Source organism: Melanostigma gelatinosum, assembly GCF_949748355.1.
Source record: "Melanostigma gelatinosum genome assembly, chromosome: 12".
Taxonomy (NCBI): Eukaryota; Metazoa; Chordata; class Actinopteri; order Perciformes; family Zoarcidae; genus Melanostigma; species Melanostigma gelatinosum.
In genome coordinates this window covers 5,616,694-5,637,793 of record NC_136645.1, presented here as the reverse complement: position 1 = coordinate 5,637,793, position 21,100 = coordinate 5,616,694, and the positions used below count along the sequence as shown (strand labels likewise).

Sequence of the window (21,100 nt, the reverse complement as noted above, 5' to 3'; positions counted from 1 at the left end):
ACACCGGCGCCTGCCATGTATAGTAGGGCAGTACACTGGGTTGGGTCCAGACAGCGGGAGAGAAGTGCTCTCAGGTCGTCCACTGCCAGCTGTTGGCCAGCAGTCAAAGCTTCCGTGAGCTCAATCCATGGATCGGCTCCTGCATGGAGCTGTTGTACCATGCTGGTCATGTCTGCAAACCCAAAAGGCACAAATTGGACATGCAGTGGGTGTGCGAGAGTGGGGGCTGCTCTCAGGGGATATTCACCGGCTCTCTCCTCTGTTTCTCCTTTGGGGGCCGGGCCATGGGACCGAAGGTGATACTGGGGGGGAGGAGCTCCAGTCCCTGCCTTGAGGGGGGTGACTTTTCCGTGTAGAGTGCCCGTCACCTTATATGTTGACCGCTCCACCGGTGCTTCTTGGTTGCTGGTCTCTCTGCCGTAGCCCATAACTGAGGCTATAGTCTGTTCTAGTTCTTCAGCCCCTGATCACACGACAGAGAGCTGCTCCATTGTAGTTGGTCTGGACCGGAGGGAGTGCTGGATACAGGCCAGTTGAGGGCGCCAAGTTTGTTGAGGGCGCGGCAGGGGCCGAGGCCAGAGCTGCCTGGCCCGGTTCCTGTGCAGTCTTTTCCAGACCTACCGGGGCTTGTGTGGTAGGGGTGATGTCGAGTGACAGATGGGGCCTGGTTTTTCCTTTTCCGGTCGGCATGTCCACCTTCATCCGATCCGTCATGGCCGCTTCTAATGCCATCATCGCCACTCGATGTTCCTCTTCTCTGTCTTTGCGGGCTTGCTTCAGGGGGTTAACAAACACATGTCGTTTGGTTTGACTATTCTCTGCTGTTTGTGCGTAGGCCACTCGTTTTGTCAAATCTTTGGCAAAGAATCGGAGGTTGTTGACTGATGGAGGCAGTGGACTAGCCGCCTTCCACCATCCCTCCTCTTTCCATTGTTTCATGCAATTATCCCAATGAATCTTGTCTCTTTTCCATGCTGTTTTGCCTCCAGTCTCTGTTACTGCTTTTTTCAGTTTTGCACGCAGTACTCCTGAATAGCCACCAGATGGAGCCACAGCTCCAGCCATGTCTTCTTGTGTTCTTCTTTCTTTTTTTTTCAATTCAAATTTTTCTGGATGCAGTACTCCCGAATGTCCACCAGATGGAGCCAAAGCTTCTGTCAAATTTTCTTCTGCCTTGCTACCTTGAATGAGAATCCACTTGTCTACTATCTCTCACCCTCCCTACAGCTGCAGCTGGCCGTTATCTACAATTTTCACTCCCTTGTTCAGTGCCTGTGCCTGACTGTGTTTCGCTTTAAAAAAAATTCCAACCCCTAACCAACACAATTCCCAATAAATCTGTAATATGTCCACACTGCAAGTATAACTGACACATATATCCCTCAGCTTTCCTCAGTCTAACCTAGTGTTCGTGTTTCTGTGGTGAGTGCAAGGCTTGTGTCTCATGCGTGTACTGCTCCACTGACCGTCAAAAACTGGCAACACACGAACCTGGTGGAAATACTTCAACTCCAAAGTCCGTCACGAGATCTATCTCCTACTGATCGTTAAAACCATTCTCTGCTACCATGTTGAGAATAAAACTCATGTTGAGGAGAAAACTCAGGTGAACAGACCTAGATCGAGGCGTTTAGCTCAATTCAAGCAATAAGGTTTATTTGTAACAGAAGTATTATGTCCAGCAGTTAAACGTGCACGGACGAGACAGAGTATTTATGAAAAACCCAAATACAGTAGCTTGAATACTCCAAAAGAAACTTTAGGTATTTATGATGTGTGATGGTTCACAGGTTTATTCCGTCTCTGCATACTGTGACTTAACTCTTTGACCAGGTCACAGTGACATCAAAGGAAGCATCTGGCTGGGTGTCTCCATGGTTTATTGTGGGGCAAACTGATAACAAAGGGATTTGTAAACAGGCCATAAAGCGCCTTCAGGGTATCGTAAAGACAGGACACTATGCTTCAAAGGAAAACATCTGCTTTGACTTGTTTTCTTCTTCTGTCTCATTGTTTATTCTTGTTTGCGAGGCAAGATAACGGCATGCTGGCTGAGTATAAATGTCCATGCATTTGACTGCATGGACAACAACACAACACAGCCGCGGTCTGAGTTTGAAACGGACCAGTCGGATTCAAACAGAAACTGCGCATGCGTCCTTTCGTTGTTCTTCTTCTTTTATTATGGTGGTTGGCAAACAACGTTAGGGCGCATTACCGCCACCAACTGGTATGGAGTGTGAATAGATAGATAGATAGAGAGATACTTTATTAATCCCGCAGGGTGAAATGTATTCGCTACAGCAGCATTATGATACGGATAAGCAATCAAAGTAACAGAGTAAAAATGAAAAAAATATTGAGTACAAAAATGCACAGTATATACAATAAAAGTAAAAAATATCAAATGTAAAAAAAAATGTAGTGGACATCTACTTTGTTAAGCAAATAATAATATATTTCAGATCATGCCGAATATCCTTGAACTGAAGTTCTACTCTCCTAGCATAAGTTATAGGGTGATACTTATTCTTTCAGACTGCATTGGCTGTCTGTCTGCCACATCACATAGGCTATCCTTTCTCTACAATGCACAGACATTACCATCAAGTATTGTAGTTTGCAAACAAATACACTGAATCTAGAAAACAAAGAGTTTGGGTTTGAAATAAGATGTCTTCAGTGAGAAGCTGTGCATGTTCATTCTTCATGAGGAAGGATTTACCTGTCCTAAAAAGGTCACACAAATGTCCAGATTGTTGGATACTTGTACTGGCCGAATTAGGCCTGCAAGAATGTGCATCACTTCATAACTTTTCAAAATAAAGTTGCAAGTGCTTTACATGGTTTAACCAGGATTAAAACATGTCGGGACTGCAGGCAACAAAAAGAGGTCATCAGACAGTTAAAATAATGGAGTAAAATACAGATAAGAGATGTGCTGGCATTAATCAAAACATTAAAATGCTAAGGGATTTAAAAGATCTCACTGATTCGGCAAACCGCAGCTCTTCAGGCAGGGGCACAGCCGAGGAGCCCCGACTGCAAAGGCCCGCTCACCTTCAGTTTTGAGTCGGCACAACAGCCAGCAGAGTCCTGCCTGAGGCTGCGCTCTGATGCATAGGGGAGCAGCAATCCAGCAATGTAAGCACTTTTAAGGTTACCAGTAAAAATATCTCTTTCATTTTGTCATGACTTTGAGCTGGCAGTCTCCAGCACACATGCCAGAGGTGAAAGCCAGCCAAGATGGGGTGTTCAGACGTGAAGTGATGAGATGATAGACATGAGTTAACAATCAGAACTTCAAAGGACAAGCCACAACAAGGTGCAGATCAGCCGGGTTCACACAGAGAGAGGCTGGGTGCAGCAGCCAACATCAATATAGCAATACCTGGGGAATTTATTTCTTCAATGGACTGCATTCACCATGTTAAAAGTAACTGACTCGTTGCTACCGTCACTAAGAGTTCAGAATGAAATATATTTTCTTTTGAAACTTTGGATGAATTCAGGATATTTATTAAAAAACTGTTGAGAATGAAACTCATGTTGAGGAGAAAACTCAGGTGAACAGACTTAGGTGGAGGCGTTAGCTCAATTCAAGCAATAAGGTTTATTTGTAACAGAAGTATTATGTCCAGCAGTTAAACGAGCACGGACGAGACAGAGTATTTTACCTTCTTGCACTAGAACTCACATATCCGCGTATAAGCTGTGTTTAACATTGAATGAATGTATATTTTATTTACATAACACATAGAAATACAATGAAGTATATGATGTTGACACAATTACATAGCAGTCTTACAGAATATAGCAGTGTAACAGAACATCAAATGAACTACGGCAATGTATGGTATAGTATACAATAAACTAAAGCTCCTATAGTGTAGAAAGTATATGAATAAATCAGCCCAACAGAGAGTCAAAAAAGATGGAGAGTAATGAGTCTGTGGTCTCCACTGTTGTTATGTAGTCGGATGGCAATGGGACCGGATTGTGATGATCCGGTGGCTAAATGAGTCAGACAGCATGGAGAGCGACCAAAAGGCATTTAAAAAAAAGAAAAGTCAATATTTAATTGATGGCTTCCTTTATAAAATATTTCCTGTTAATAATAGTGTAAATGCTGCTGTACACTAAATAAATGGAATTTTTTGATTAAGTGGCATTATTATCACATTTGAAAACCTCTCGTCAAAAACCAAAACAAATAAACAATTTATTAAAATGTTGACAATGGATCCCGCCTTCTCTCAGGGTCTGGCTACATCACCTCATCCATATCACAAGCAATGTGATCCTCCCTGGTCCAGTTCTTGGTTCCAGTCCTCCTCATCCTCAGAGGATAAGCCCCCGTTTATGAAAAACCCAAATACAGTAGCTTGAATACTCCAAAAGAAACTGCTTGTATGTGACAGTGATAATTATTATTACATTAAAGTACTGCACATACAATCTTTAACATGTGGTGGTAATCATTGGCTCTAATGTATCTTGGTGAGATTCCGTTTCATCAAGCATCTCCTCATTGTATCTTTTGCCGTCATCGCTTGGTGTCGGTGGTTGTGCTGAGTGCTGGGCTTTCACTTTGAACACATCCCATTTCTCAGGAAGCAACCCTTTGTTGGAAAGCACAGAAGCCAGGTAGGAGAACAACAAGTTGGCAGCGATGGCAGACAGCATGGCGATGGTCCTCACTGGGGAGTACTGAACATAAATGCCATCCTCGAGAGTGCATCCTGGGAAGTGTATGACTGGTGCTACCCCTAGTGATGGCTCTCCACTGAGCATTCTTAACACCAACCCTGTCGACCAGCCCATAACAGCCCCGTAGAAGTTGGATATGTTGAAGAAGAGGACACAGACGAGCTGAGAGAAGATCAATATGTAGCACACTTCACAAGCAAGGAACAGCATCCACATGATACTATTTTTATGGTTGGTGAGTGATGCACCGATCAAGCCTGTCACAACCACAGTAGCACGGATCACCCACTGGATTTCTGTCTGTGATGCCTGAATAGAAAGGAAATAGTAGAGACAAATTTGTTTCAGAGAAGTAACGGAGCTAAGGTTTCACATTCTCTCAATCTTTTCTCATTCTACCCTTCTACTTTATCTACTGCCTCTTTTCTCCATAATGCCCATTCATTACTTTTATGTCACTTGCAGTTGCTTCTAACTCTTTTCAGTTTCTCATTCAAGTCTTTCAAATCTTTGAAAAGGGAAAAGGAAGGAGTGCCTCCTCTTTTTTTGAGATGTAGCAATTTAAGAAACATTCTTAGTTGTTCACACCTGAGGCCTCAGGATAGTCTTGTAGATGTTGCAAGTGAAAATCGAGGCTGCGGAGAGCAAAGCAGAGTCGGCTGATGACATAGCAGCGGCAGAAATGGCTCCGGTGCCGGTGATAGCGACGAAGGTTGGGGTGAGGTAGTTCAGGGCGATAGGCAGGATCATAGCTCCCTCCCCACGTTCCAACGGAGACGGAGAACCATAAGAAGTGAGGTTCCAGTCTGGCGTGTCGACAGATATGATAAACAAAGAGAGAATGAAGCATATTTCTGATATGTTCACAGGAATTTAACAGCTTGACCATTTTTGTGTTTGAGTTCCGTTCAGCCTCTAAATGATCTCACCAGGAGCTCCGCTTCCTTCTCCCATTTGTCTCCATGTCTCTCTCCCTCTTCCACTAATCTCTGTGCATTAATGAAGCAGATTCACAAAGCCTCGGAATTCGCACAAATTGACTGCTCAAACTTTGCAATTTTCAAGTATGTGCTTCAATTTGCAATTGTGCAATTAGCCAGGGCGAATTTGCACCTAATCCTGTCTTTCCATTAACTTTGTATACAATGTTGTCCGCCAAATGAAACGCTAGACTAAGTCCAGTCAGGAAGACTTCCCTTCAGCATGCTTAGGCCTGTCGTTTATTTCTCATACAGTTCAGACATGCTCACTCTTATCTCCATGCTGTCATTGTTCGGGGCTGTCAATCAAGACTCATCATCTCACACAACTCACACATCATCTGTTATACTGAACAATTATCTTTTCTCCATTCACTTGTCTCTGCTGATTTAAATGACTTCCTATTCTGTCTTAACACACAGTTACTCGTTTCAGCTACCTTTGGGAACTCAAATGTCTCAGCAGTTCTTAAACTGTTAATTGTTTTGTCTCAAACATCTCCTCTGATCAAATCTATGCAATCTTCAATTGACTATGCTCAGGATTCTTACTCAAACGTTGAGAAGCACAGCATTAAATGTAATAGCTTCTGGGGGATTTGGTTTAATGCAGTCACACACATATGTACTTATACTTTAGTTACCATCTTTGCATGTTTTCAATAAAAATCAGTTTATGTCTTTAGAAGCTCTTATTACCTGTGGAAGCAGCCACTGCCCCGATCAGTATAGGAGGTATTCCAAATATGATAACAGCGAAAGCCCCAATAAAGCATGTGGCCCGAGCCGCCGATGTGGAAGTAGCAGACAAGATCCTCTGGTGGAAGGCTTGGATTCCCAGGCTTCCCAGTGACTGGAAGTAATACAGTCATATTAATTGTTATTGAATTGTCCTGTTGAATCTGTGAGAGTTGAGATCGTCAATCACACATCACATTTAGGTGGATTTCTTAATGTGCGTGCATGGGTATGGTTAGAAATTGATCAAATCTAGGTGGGCTGTGGGTTCAATAAACAGGAGAAAGAAGAAATGAAAATAACATCTACCAATGTCCTTTTATCAATCCAGGTGCATCAGTCCCCAAAACTGGACCGAAGCAGGACTCCCAATCAACCAATCTAGAACTATGTCGTGGTTTTTTTCACAACAAGTTCACTGAATGTTGTTTTTCAGGGTGGAGATGGTCTGAAGAAACACTTAGACCATAGTGGGACATTTACAGTAAACCTTCCATGCTTTACATTGACTGCAACTTGAAAGTGACCATTTTAATCAAATGACGAGGATACAATTTGAATCATATTCCTGTGAGTTTTCCTGAAAAACCTATGAAACTGTTATGCCAACATTATACAAATCAATATAGCCATTTATTGTATGTAACCAGCTACACCATTATATGGAGGCTGATCTATTTACACTGGAGCAAACCATCCTCAAATGTCTTGAGCTCACCAGATACACTGTAAAACAGCACAGCCCTGTTTAGTTATGTCCACTTACTTCTTCTCTTTAACTCAAAGAGCTCTGACACATTTTACATTTTGAACTCAGCTGTTCAAGTTCTTGAAAGGTAAACTTACAGTAATTCATTGTGTTGACTTTTTGAGATTTTGAAGTTTTGATTGAACTTGTGATTTTAAGTTATCAGTAAAAAAAAAAAAGAGACAGAAGGCGGGAGTGGGGGATGAAAAAAAACATTTGCTGCAATGTTTGAGTTGTAGGGAAACTTTCTTTTTTAAACCATGGCCAGGTTGAAGCTTTTACATAATCTACTGGTTAAACACTGCAGATAAGTCATATACTTAAATTCCAATAAAAATATCGGCATTTTGTGGTAAACAAGAAAGGACTCTTGCTACCGGCGGAGGGGCACTATATACCTGACAACGGCTAATGACTCGAGGCGGAGGAAGAGTACGTTACTTTCTGCCTGCAACAAGAAGAGCGGACAGAACAGAGCGCAGTGAGGATTTTTTTCGCTGGGCTTCAGCACACAGAGGTGAGTTTAAATTATGACTTTGAGTATTTTTCCTAATTAATATCATGTGTAACGTTCGTAATGTAACACAGTTGTGTAGGTCGGGCTTTTTAAAGGCTAAATGTGTGGTCTTGATGTTTAGCTAACGTAACGATGGCCTGCCTCGGTCGGCGCTAGCTGCTATTGGCCTGTCTCGAACGATTCCGTCGTGACGCCCTTTCCGGTCATTACGCTGTCATTTTCTTCGGCGATCGCCAACCAAACGTAAATAATATTAATTCATACATATCAATGTTAGCATCGTTTTAACGACTCTGGTAAAGGCAAAGCTAACTGTAATAATTACAACAATATTTTTCTTGAAAGGTACGAAATTTAACTTCAGTTTAACACCATTAAATCAACTGAAAACATTACACGATCATTTTTATCAACATTGTAAGTGAATTGTATTGAAACATTTGCTAAAAACTGTCCGGTTTGAGGTACAACTCCGTTAGTTTAACAGTTTCCCCGGTCTGTTTTGCCCGCGAACTTTTAAAATGATAAATGGTGGACCTATTTAATCTGTAGTGCTTTTAATAAAACATATTTAATGTAGAAGTATAAACTATTGGTTAATTCTTAATGTGACCGCAATATTATTTTTTATTCATTATTATATGTGCCACTGAAGTTTTTCGCTGAACACCTCCATCCCCCCCAAGTGAAAAACGAGCTAGCTAGCTAGCTAACATTAGTCAGCAAGTTTGCTAGCCTCCACTAACGTTACTGTCTTAAATTAGCTCATGCCTGCTGGATTCACATTGAATGGCTGAGTCACTGCCTATGCTTTGCTCCTCGTTATATTATATTTTAATGCCAGTAACGTTACTTAACGTTATATTAATGCGGAGCATGCCGCTCATTAGGAACGCAACTGCATTCAGAGCAAAGACTGGAAAGCGGACATTTTGATCCCCCCCCCCCTCTCTCTCTCTCTCTGCTGTGTGTGTGTGCGCACGTGCATGTTTGTACGAGAGTATGCTGAACTCCGCGGACAGCAGAGTAGAAACGGCACAGAGATGAAGAGATGGACTTTTAGTTGTAGTTTACTCCTGTCGTAGAGTAAAAACATTAATTTAAAATGACAACAAATCCTCCAGTAGAGACGATATGAATTATTCAGACACGTGTATTTGACCGCTCCCTCTGCAGTCAACTCGCTTCATCACTGGTATGTTTACACAGACAAACGGAGCTGGCAAATGGTTGAATTAACTACGTCGAAAGCCAATTGTAGGTTAAACGCAAATAGTTGAGCCTTGTTCAGTGAAGGGTCTCCAAACAGTTGACATTTTGTTACAACCAGCCCCTCCTATTACCAGCAGTGTGTCTCCACATCAGCAGACAGGATCAGTGAGGCCATAGTGCTGTTAGCCAGTGTTGGGGTTCTGGCGCCACCTCCTGGCTGGTTGAGTCCCTCACATGGGCCTCCCCTCCTCACAAATGACCTGGGGTCTGATCCTTGCCCCCTGGAGATGACCACACCTCCACCTTCGGTCCACCACGGAGGTGGACCTTTCATTGGCCGACAAGCCATCTCCCGCTGTGCGCAGAGACCCGCTTATAAGCGGCAACGCAGCCCAAAATCGCTCTCTTCGCTCTGGACTTCCGTCTAGTCTCTAAGAAGAATCACCAGAGGACCCGATCGACCTCAACCCCCACTCATCTCAGCACGCACGTGCCATTTCGCTGGACGAAATCGACCACGTCTATTCTGAGTTTAAGGCCTTGGTCCGCTGAAAGCATCCTTCCTCCCACGCACCACTCCCCACCTTCGTGTACACGCTACGGTACTAGGGAGACCAGACAATCTTCCTTCACCGACCATTACCGGGAGATACGAACCGACACGTGTCTCAGCCGACGTTGGAAACCACAGGCCCTCCTCTCTGCAGCGAGCCGGGCAGAAACAGCAGCCGCTCACCAGCGACGCCGAAACAGCAGCCGCTCACCAGCGACGCCGAAACAGCAGCAGCCTCACGCTTTTCTTTTCCTCCTGGAGGAGGAAGGACCATTCATCGACAAACACTCTACAACCTTGCCACGAAGCATCTCATAGTAAGAGTCACGGTGTCTGGGCGTAGTTTAGCTTAAATTAACTTAAGTTTAATTCAGGCCATTCATTTATATGTTATTATTCCCGTGTTTGTGTCGTGTTGAAGTCATTGTTTTCGTTTTGCTGAGAGATTGCGCAATCGTCGACGGAGCCCCGAGGCCCGTCGTACTGTGCGTTTCCTGTTTGACTGTTTGCTTTTGGGATTATTTGATTTCATTTTTGTTCTTGCTCTATTTCCTTGAATCGATTCTGTGAGTGAAGTGTGGAAACGCGACTATCGGGCATAAGTGTCGTCAGTTCGCGAAGCGACAACGGCAACTTGTGTGAGATACGATCGGCGATCCTCATTTTCACTACGACGCGACACTGCACACAGAAACTCTGATTCCTCTCTCTGCCCTTTTATTCCTCTTGTTTTCCGTAACTTGCACACACATAGAGCTCCGGATTGTGGGTGAAACTCTCACCTATTGTTCTAACACACGTGTGCGCCGACACACGCAACCACATATAGCTGACTTCCCCCCCCTCCGCCATTTGGTCTAAGTCAGGGGTTCTTAACCTTTTTGACCTCGGGGCCCAACTTTTCAAGTACAAAGTGTCCCGGGGCCCACTCTGACTATATGCATCAAAAGTGTCAGACAACCTGTAGGTCATACAGAAACAGAGCAGTGGGCCTTTGGAGTCAGTAAAAATTTAAGATTTTTGTCCGCATAAAATAAAAAAGTATCTTTCAGTATAAATAACTGCCGGTGGCTGTATCTGTACAGGTAAAGGACAGTATAGGGCTGTAACTACACTATCAGTGAACAACTGCCTCAAATTTGAAGAAGATTGGACAAAGTATGACCATTCTACAGTGTTTCTTCCATGAAGAGATCCAGGCGGAGCTCTAAAAGGACATTTGGAAACCCAAATGGACACATGGTAACCACATGATATTCTGACACACTAAAGGTGTTTCTCCCTTTATATTTTGATATTATATTATTTTCCTTTTATTTTTAGCCTTTGCAAATTGCAAAAACTATGTATATATGGTCGAAGACATGGTGTGTGAGTAGCGGACTTGCTGTGCTTAATGGCTGCGACCGAGAGCACGACCGAGAATGAGAATAGCTCAGTTACGCAAACGTTGGTTGACGGCTTATGGATGAGGAGGATAAGGTTTGTACTATAAGTACTAGCGTTTTCTGAAGGCAGTAGCTCCATGGTAACATCCGCTAGCACGTTGTCGGGTCTGTAATGTGTCTTTTTCCGTCGAAATGCTGCAAGATACAACTTGCAGCGGTTATGGCGACTTTGGACAGTGTGTGTGTGGGCTCCTTTTGTGGAGAAACCATAAGAAATTTTGGGCATGCTGGGATACCAAACACGGACATGTTTTGTGACGTATTTGCGCAAACAAGCCGTAGGAACGGAAGGGGAGGGGATCGAGGATGCCGCCGTTGAACAGGCAAAACCCTTGTTAAATAAATGAGATGATACAATGATCATCACAAAGACATTTATTATCATGTGTATGTAAACCTGCATACGCAAGAAGAAGCCCAACAGACTTTCCCACGAGCGTTGGATGTTTCGTCGCTTGGTGTCGCTTTATTTTTGAAGGCTTCAGAGCTTCGTTTGATAGCATTAGCTCACATTCCACACACTGAGCACTCGGCTCTGCCTCGTTGCCTCCGTTCACAAAGCCGTACTTAAGAAAGTCAGGGTTGTACTTGCGCACACATTTAGACTTTTGGGGGGTATGGCACCACTGTCGTCTTCATTTTTTCTTTTTAATAACTTATCCATAACTTTCGCTACAGGCTAGCGGCTAGCTGAGTGTCTTCTTCTGCTTATTGCAGCTTGTTAAACAACTGACTGACACATTACCGCCACCAGGTGGTGGGAAGCTATATTGTAACTGAGCGTCTCATGGATAACAGTAATATCTCTGGTGTCTTCAATTGATAACCTATGCGGTCCCGCGGCCCTCGCGGCCCACAGGTGCAAAACTGAAAGTCTTTCGCGGCCCTCTAGGTGGCGCTCGCGGCCCAATGGTTATGAATCACTGGTCTAAGTCACTCGACTCCGTCATCTGGTGGTAGGTTTTAGCTATAACGCTTTAAGGCCCCTCCCTGTTTGTCTGCGTCACTCGACGCCGCCATCTTTGTAGTCTTCAGCGATAGCTTTAAGACCCACCTTCCTTTCCACACACAGACCCACACACACACACACACATACTTGTCATACATCATCACCCATTTTATTCATTTGTTTAGATATTAGGCACATACAATTGTATGATAGCGTTGTTGGTTGTGATATTAATTGAGCTGATCACTTATTATTTCGATTTAATAAATTCTGTTATATTTTAAAGAGCAGTCGTTTGTGATTACTTGTGCATATTTGTGTAATAAGATCTGTATGTAGTAGTCTTGTGTACGAACTTAACCCTTCACTGTCACTTCGAATGTGTAGTCGCACCCGACTATTGACATTACGAGTGGCCACTAATTATGAGACTTAGTTTATCGTTTGGTTATTAGTCCATGTTTACAGGGTGGTGCCCCGTTGTTATTAATAATCATTAATAATTGTTACTTACATTAATAATTCTATTGATGTCAAGAATTCAGTTTCTAAAATGCTGATAACCCAAACACGCCCCTCTACGTTCCCAACACCAGTTTAATGTTAACTGTTGAAAAGTACAACTTTATGTAGTTTGTTTTTGTAATGTTTAGACTTGACATACATAATGAGATATATTATGCAGGTTAGGGCCTGCCACTAAATGTTCTACAAACAAGTTGATATTAACAATTCAACAATAAATTATATACGTATTATTCTAGTAATCTTTGACAGGTTGGAGGGTTTCAGAGACTTCCTTTACTCATTCCTGAGACTTGCGCTGTTGAATTGGATTATATTGAGAGGCGGTTCTCGTACTCTCGACAAGTAAATGTAATACATTTCAACATCACAATCTATTGTCTCACTTATAACAAAGCTAAAACTGAATATTTTAACCATCATCAAGTTTGAAACTCTTGCAGGGCTATTATTATACTGCACACGATTTAGCTAACTCAATAAACTGAATAAGTGTATTTGAAAATTAGATGTATGAATCGGTTTATCCTTTTTTTCTAATCTCGAGGATGTTTGCTTCAAAATCACTTGATCCCTGTTTTTGTTTTAAGTATTTTGAAATTGTAAAGATTGATAATTTAATCATAAAGGAAATAAATGTTGTATTTGTGTTGAATACATATATTTGCTTTTTTCACGAAACATGCAATTCATTTATTTTTTTTCTGTTTCCAGATATCAACAATGTCCAGTTCATGACGTGGAAATGTAAGTTTTGTGCATTCTCCTCCAATGGACAAGGAAAAATAATCCAGCATTATAAACAGCATCATGGACATCATCGTAGGTGTTTAGGCCTTGTCTGTATTTATGATGAATGTTTGAAGACATTTCAAAACCAATCTGAACTTAAAATACATTTTAAGGAACATCTGAAAGAAGGTCATACAATTGTGAATAAGTTGTCCTGCGATTTGTGTACATTCTCAGAGCCAAGTAACATTAACACATCTTTTGCTCATCTGAAGACTCATTTGAGGAACAGGGAAACTGTTAAGTGTCCATTTGCAGGTAGCTTATTTAAGTCTAGTGTACTGTCAACATTTACTGCTCATAGAAGTCGCAATCATAAGTTTTCCACCCTAAATAGTTTAAGACCAGAGCTTTTTGTACATCATACGCTTACAAATGCAATAGAAGAGGATTCTGTTTCTGATACTGAGGCATCACCTTATGATTCTGTACCTGTGGCTGAACCCACTCTTCAAAATGGAGAGGCCATTAATGGCCGCAATCTAGTTCCTTCAGAGGGTCATTATGAACATTAAACCGGACCAATGCTCAGCAAGAGTCCATGGGCTCAGAAACAAACTGCTCAGATATCGCAAGTAAACAAATGAAGGCACATCTGAAGTCCCTGCTTGGAGGAGGCTGTTATTCTGGACTCTAACTTTGTTGTTCATACAAACACTGTTCATGGTTTAACAGGAGTTGCATATTGGGTATAGACAAAGCAAGTGAAGTTTTGTTGAAAAATGTAAAAGTGAAAAACCTTACAGACTGTTCTGAACTGTAGGTTGGTTGTTTAAACATTAAAAAAACTTTCGCGATACACTAACTGTTATAATGAAAACACAAAAAAAATCTTAAGAATTGTTTTATAAAGTTCCCAGTATCCCACATTTTACCTCTGCATCTCTTCTCTCATTCCCCCTTTCTCAAAGTATGCGATTAAGTCATGCCCTTTTTCTGTGTTTACAATGTTCTTGTTTATATTGAGATTTTATGAAACTATTCATTATCTCACATTTTGCCTCATAGTACCTTACCTCAACACTACTAGTTGTCAACATAAGTTATATGTTAATATTATGTGTTGAACATGACTGTATTGATGTTATGGCCTGTTTAAGGTAGTATGCAACATTTTTGTGGATGATTTTATGAACCTATTTTAATTATCTCACAGTTGTATAGTGACAAATGTGAGATAGTTAAAAGAGGTCCATAAAATGTCCACAACCCCACCTTCTGTCTGTCTCTCCACAACCCCACCTTCTCTCAGTCTGTCCACAACACCACCTTCTGTCTGTCTGTCCACAACCCCATTCTCTCAGATTGCCTCCACTTGTATGTGGTAACATTGTTTTAAACACAGCTATTTAGTGTCGGCATGTGTGAGATGTACTTAAACACAATGTTCAAGCTTGTGTATCTTTTCATCAAATAAATGCTATATTTTTAAATCAGAAGTAAGAATTATGGGTGATTTAATTTTTTTTATTTTCTGACAAAGCAAACTTGCAGTTAACTTTTATATGTAAGTTGAAACCAATTCATAATTTAAATCCTCTTAACTTGAAATGGCAAGTTGTATACACATGGTTAAGTTATTTTAACTTGAAACTGTGAGCTACAATAATGCAGAAATGCGTGTTGGTTTCACTAGGTAAGGAAAGTTTTCTTGACCTGATAATGTAAAACAATTCTTTGTTTTAACTCGCTGTATCAAGTTCAAACAACAAGTGAAAAAAAGTTCAGTAATGTTAACAGTAATGTTGAGACAACTAGAACATTGCAGTTAAATCAACTTGATTAACTTTAATTTCTGAGTTGAATCAAAAGCAGTCTTCAAGTTAACTCACATTTTCAAGGCAGCAGGTGAACTTTTGTTTGCAAGTTTAACTGACTTGAAATGTCTTACAGTGTATAAGAAGGTATCGATAGAGGTCCAAGCAAACTTCCTCTCCAGTTTACCAATCCAGGGCGCCTGGAAAGTGTTGTTCAGGGCCGTCTGAGTAATGTCCACATGGTTGGGGTTTATCAGGACAAACGGTAAACAGACACTCTGCAAAGACAAAGAACACATGACAGCAACTAAAGCAAAAATAAATCATTTAAACAGCTAAATAAGGCAAGATAAGCTACAGAAAATGTGTGTGTGTGTACATTTCAATATGAGAAACAAATTCCTGAAGACAAAGCAAACCTTTTAATATTCGTATAATAGGTGCACCTGCATTCCAATGCAATCAAGTACAACAAGCCCAGAAAATACCCTGGCAAAGCTCATAATGTAACAATAAATCATTTTTGAGGACAGAATTGTTTTTTATTAGAATATGTTGTCAGCATCATTAAAGAACAACATGAATCAACCAACTAGATCACCACACACTGTAGGACCATTCATTAATTGCACAACTACTGTATCGGATTTCAATAGAACACTTTGTTCTCGTCACAATTTTATCTGCACGAATGAAGTATGATTAGTCACAGGTTGTTCCAAACACAGTCAAGAGACTGTTGTTTCCTGTTTATCCTAAAACGTATCGCATAAAAGTATAGTATCCTCACCATGGTGATGAAAATGAGGATGACCTGTATGATGTCTGTGTATGCCACAGAGTAGAGGCCGCCCAGCAGTGTGTAGACAATCACCACAGCAGTAGAGATCCAGATGCTCACAGAGTAGGGCAAATCCAAAATCACATTCATGGTGGCACCTGAAACACACACATGCACCTGTTGTCAAAATAGAAACTATAAAGACGTTGTAGGTAAAGTGCTTGTATACCGTACCTAAGCTGATTAGTGTTCCAGCCAACCACAAAATATCGCAGAAAAGTGCACCCAGTGCCTGAATGGCTGTGAATGCTTTTCCATACTTGATCTGGAAAGGGTCCAACATGGTCACATATTTGTTGTCTCTCATTGGCTTGATGAACACAAGGCCACCTGAATATTAAAACAGACGGATAGATTTATCAAATGCAAGATGCAGACAGTCAAAAGAAAAACAGCAAAAACACACATCACCTCCCTGTAGGGGTGTAACAATACGCGTATTCGTATTGAACCGTTCGGTACGAGGCTCACGGGTCGGTACGCATGACGAACCGAACAATACGTTTGAATAAAATAAAAACTTTATTTTATTTTTTTTTTACTTTATTGATGAAGAGCCACGTTCAAACCTTTATTGATGAAGAGCCACGTTCAAACCTTTATTGATGAAGAACCACATTCACTCAGGTTTAGTTCCATCATTGTTCATACTAAAATGATGATGGAGAAGATGTAAGTAACAATACTACATAACATTAAGCAGCAGTTTTTGTTTTTTATGCTTATGTATTGCTCAGAAGACACCTCAGAAGATGCGTCACTCAGGTATAGTTCCATCATTGTTCAAAGTCAAAGAATAACTTCATGTTGTTAGTTGTAATGAATACATATATTTTAAAATCAAGTACATTTCTCTGGCATTTATAGTTTTCTACTGTACCGAAACGTACCGAACCGTGGCTCCACTGTATCGTAGTCAACCGAACCGTGAATTTTGTGAACCGTTACACCCCTACCTCCCTGGTATTCACATGCAGAGCGTCGTCTGGATATGTTATATGAACATCTGATCTATTTGAACATTACATGAACATCTGATCATCAGCCTTGCATTCACACCTGCTTTCATTAAGTGGCAGATCAGGCAGACTTCATCAAACATGGTCTCAAGTCTCAAGTCAAGTGAAGCTATGTGGGACTCAAGGCACAATGTGACAGGCAGTAGAAGGTTACCTTCTTTGGTTACCTTCAGCCTTGCTAACTAGGCTAACCTTACTTACAGAGGAAGTCATGCTCACTCAGCTATCCCTGTTGGTCTATTAACCCTGGTTCTTTCCTTTAAAAGTATCCTGAAGCAATGCTGGTTCTACTTATTTCTGTGGCAGTGCTGTGTCCAGCTCTCTTAATACACCCAAACCAAGCCCACAGGATCACATGATGCACACGGGCCCTAAAATACTTTTTCTCCGGATACATACAGTCATTACAAAATAAATGGCTGTACAATGATAATTATAAGATCAATGAATCTCACAAACACCTGTAATTTACGATATATATATATATGATTATAATTTCATTTCATTATTGAGGTCTGACAAAATTTCAAAATTCTTGAAGCAGCAGACAAGATGAAGTCAACTAATTCATCCAGAGAAGGCCTCTGTGGGCCTGTTATGTTATGTGCTTTATCCCCTTTCTGCCTTTCTTTCTCTCTCTCATTTCGTGTTTTTGTTGCATGAAATATGCAAACATGATCAAACTTCTCTTGATTGTAATTCTTTAATACTTACCCAAAATAAAGGTAAAACAACAAGCTGCTATGTAGTTTACCGCCGACATTAGTCCCATAGAGGGGGTGTATAGCATCTCAGTTAGGCCCATGATGAAGCAGCCTCCAACCCATGTGGCTACAGGATGGACAGACGCATACAAACACAGAAATTAGTTCACAGGAGAAACCAGTATAGAGAAAAGTACATGCATACAAAAACAAATCTTGTTTTCTGATGCTGTAGATCAGGGGTGTCAAACTCATTTCCACTCTGGGCCACATCAGCATCACGGTCGCCCTCAAAGGGCCGGTTGTAACTGTAAGACTGTATAACTAACTTCTCCCTAACATATTGTTAAAAAACTCTCTGCATTTGATTATTGTTTATTCAAGTGTAAAAATATTGTACATGCAGTTATATCAATGAAAAATGATATTTAAACACATTTCTGTTATTATAACATAAATCATTTTAATTTAGGGTTAAGAAACCCACATTACTCTATCAAAGATCAAACTATTAAAGAAAATAAGAAAGACAAATATCAAACAAGTTATGACATTAACTTTGTTCAAAGCTGTTTGTGTCACCTCTCTGCATCACTCATGTTCCTCCCTGTCGTCGTCCTGTGCATGGCAGCTTCATCCAAGAGCTGCTCACTGAGAGTCAGGTCTGATGAACATGATAGATGCTCTGTATCCGTGTTGTCTGTGCTTTCATCAACAGTTCATTAGAAACACAAGTACCTGCTCGTCTCTTAGCTAGCTGTGTTGTTAGATTGCTGCTAGTTCATGAACTCGGTCTGCGATGGTGTTTCTTCACAAACTGACATTTGTAAAAGTCTGTATCTGGTCGGAGCTCTGCTCACATACCTTTAGCATGCACTGGGCTGTAGCTGTGTAAATATATTCTGCTGTGATTGCAGTCTGCCTTTTAATTCTTGGACAATTTGATGTTTTTCTTGGAGGCTAAATTTAGCTCCGTGTTTGGTGTCAAAATGCCAACGTGAATTGTATCCTTCATCACCGACACGCCTCATAACACAGAAGACAGACCCGTTGTTCTCCTTGAAGCACAAACATGTATTCGCTTTCCCATCTTTCATTACATTTTCTTCCCTCTGCATCAATTTTTCTCTTCGTGGACATTTTGTGATTATTTGTCGATCTTTTTCAATTGTTGGAAAACCGCTTTTCGGGCTGTTGCCTCTCCTGTCCACCTGTTGTGATAGTTTTAATGTCGGTACACAGACAACATGCTATCTCATAATTTCAACTTTATATCTCATAATTTCGACCATGGGGATACTTTTATTTTCAAGTCTAACTTTTAATTATTTTTCCAAAAAAAAAAGAATTCTTTTTTTTTTTTTGCTGGCGGATTCGCGGGCCACATAAAATGACGTGGCGGGCTGGATTCGGCCCGCGGGCCTTGAGTTTGACACATGTGCTGTCGATAATTCAGTTCGTCACCAACCCCGTCTTCTAGAATTCCCGTTGATATAATACCGAATTGTTTTCCCATTTATGTTGTGGTAGCAAACGTGATGGCAAGTTGGAATGCATTCACACATGTTTAAGCAGGCGTTAGCTAATTTCCAGTGAAAGCAATTTGCAAAACCGCTTGCAGGCTGTAAAGGTTGGACAAAATCCAGTTAAAGTGCCACCTCCTCTACCTATCTACAATGTAACGCTGTACCTGTCATTGTGAAGATCCCCACCACCTTTTTAATGCTTCGGTTTCCCAACAGAGCCATCTCCAGTTTGTCAGCCGCACTTTTGTTCTCCTCCTTTTTGGACTTGATAGAAGCCCAGATGCCGACTCCGAGAACCAGCAGGTAGAAGAACACCATTGCTATCAGTCCGGGAATATTGACAGCCATGCTGAACCTGAAGACTGCTGCAAACAGTATAACTGTTTGACAGGGAAAAATAAATTCTTTAAGATGAACGAGAAAACAAAATAAATTGTGGTCTTATTTCCCCTAATAAGTAAAACACGAAGTTATGTTACGAACAAAATCTGATTAAAAATAATAATAATAATAATAATTTAAAAACTCTTTTTTTCACATAAAAATACCAGGTTGTAGACTGTTACCTGAGGTCTGATAGAAGTTCGGTGCTGCAACAAGCCAAGTATCCAAAAAGCAGGATTACATTAAGAAGGGCCACTGTTTGAATTGACCGCTGCAGAGTTTTGATCTCAACACGAGAGCTGTTGACACAAGACAGTTCAGAGGTACCAATGAACTGAAGAAGGGCTGGTTTGGAGATGCCTTGTTGTGCAAGTCGATTGCCATCAATTCCACAAAACTTTCCAAGTGATCAAGTGTCAACTCAAGAGAAGTATCACAGACCAGGTGTTTAAATCACCCCACCTCCCAGATGGAAATGTATCCTGTCCAAATATGGTTTAGTTGAGTTCTAATATTACATTAGTCTTATCACTTGGCTCATACCATGCACATTTAAGAATTAAAAACAGCATACAAAGCCAAATAACTACGTTATAACCAGTGTCATCTTAAGAGGTAACTGTACAAATTAATTATATTTTGACAGCATGGTTTATATTTACCATGTTCGTGTCCTGAGTGTGAGATGACAACACTCTTCCAAGGTGCTTGTCAGCGGCTGCAATGTTTAAGTATTCAAATTGGGGGAAAGAAAGACGTCATGTGGGAGTCCAACTGGTTTTGGCAGCAAGTCTGTTCTTTGACGTGCACTATATTCTGTAAGACTGCTATGTAATTGTGTCAACATCATATACTTCATTGTATTTCTATGTGTTTTGTAAATAAAATATACATTCATTCAATGTTAAACACAGCTTATACGCGGATATGTGAGATCCAATATTATCAAGAAAATGATCTTACACGATGAGTATGAATAATGTAGACATTCATGCAAGATCTGGGTTCCATGAGTTGCTGTGGTGAAACCAGAGATATTGGATGAATATACAATTTGTTATAAACACATGGAGACTGATTGTGTTTTTCTGTTGATAAAAAATAATCATGAAGTCAATAGGGAATAAGTTGCACAATGCTCCAGTGTTTTTAAATCTGCATACATATTACGGCTTTACAATTGTAAGGAGGGAGACAATTCACTGTCCCTGGCCTCTATCTCAAGACAGCATGAGACATGTTAAGCTGGAAAACTGGATCTGGTTAAAAGCCAGCGGCTGTATCTGTGTACACGATAGCATCCGAGAGAACCTGTAAGACAGAAACTCCATTGCTTCCAGCCGAGTATCATCGTCACAAAATGCCAAATCTATTGGTTTTGTGGACATGGACATGAATTGTCTTTTCTTTTTTTTTGTCGCTTAGGAGGAAAACAAGGCCGATTAAAAGTCAATTAGGATCCTTTTTTTGTGATGGACACATCAATTAAATTCATCCATGTGATGCAACATTCAGAGCAAGAGAAGTAGTTTTTAATACCAAAGTGGGCAGATGGGGAGGAGAGACCAGACACCTTGTTGTGGTTTTGTTGCCTAAACCTAACTGTAGTGATTTTAAGCCCACGGTTTTGTTGAATAAACCTAACTTTTGTTTCGTCGTCCCAAAAGAAAAGTAATTCAGAGCGACACGCAAAATAC

At 40.9% G+C, this 21,100-nt stretch overlaps 1 protein-coding gene across 1 annotated transcript; it reads right to left on the bottom strand.

Moving 5' to 3' along the window:
- Positions 1–3,707: 3,707 nt before the first annotated feature.
- Positions 3,708–19,693, bottom strand: LOC306785521 (high-affinity choline transporter 1-like). The gene is made up of 9 exons (XM_079279939.1): positions 19,586–19,693; positions 19,184–19,399; positions 17,504–17,620; positions 15,945–16,100; positions 15,720–15,868; positions 15,064–15,207; positions 6,390–6,543; positions 5,299–5,516; positions 3,708–5,019 (listed from the first exon to the last, which is right to left on the bottom strand). The coding sequence occupies exons 2-9, from the start codon at positions 19,365–19,367 to the stop codon at positions 4,462–4,464; spliced, it is 1,680 nt and encodes a 559-aa protein (XP_079136065.1). The 5' UTR covers positions 19,368–19,399; positions 19,586–19,693; the 3' UTR covers positions 3,708–4,461.
- Positions 19,694–21,100: the final 1,407 nt, after the last annotated feature.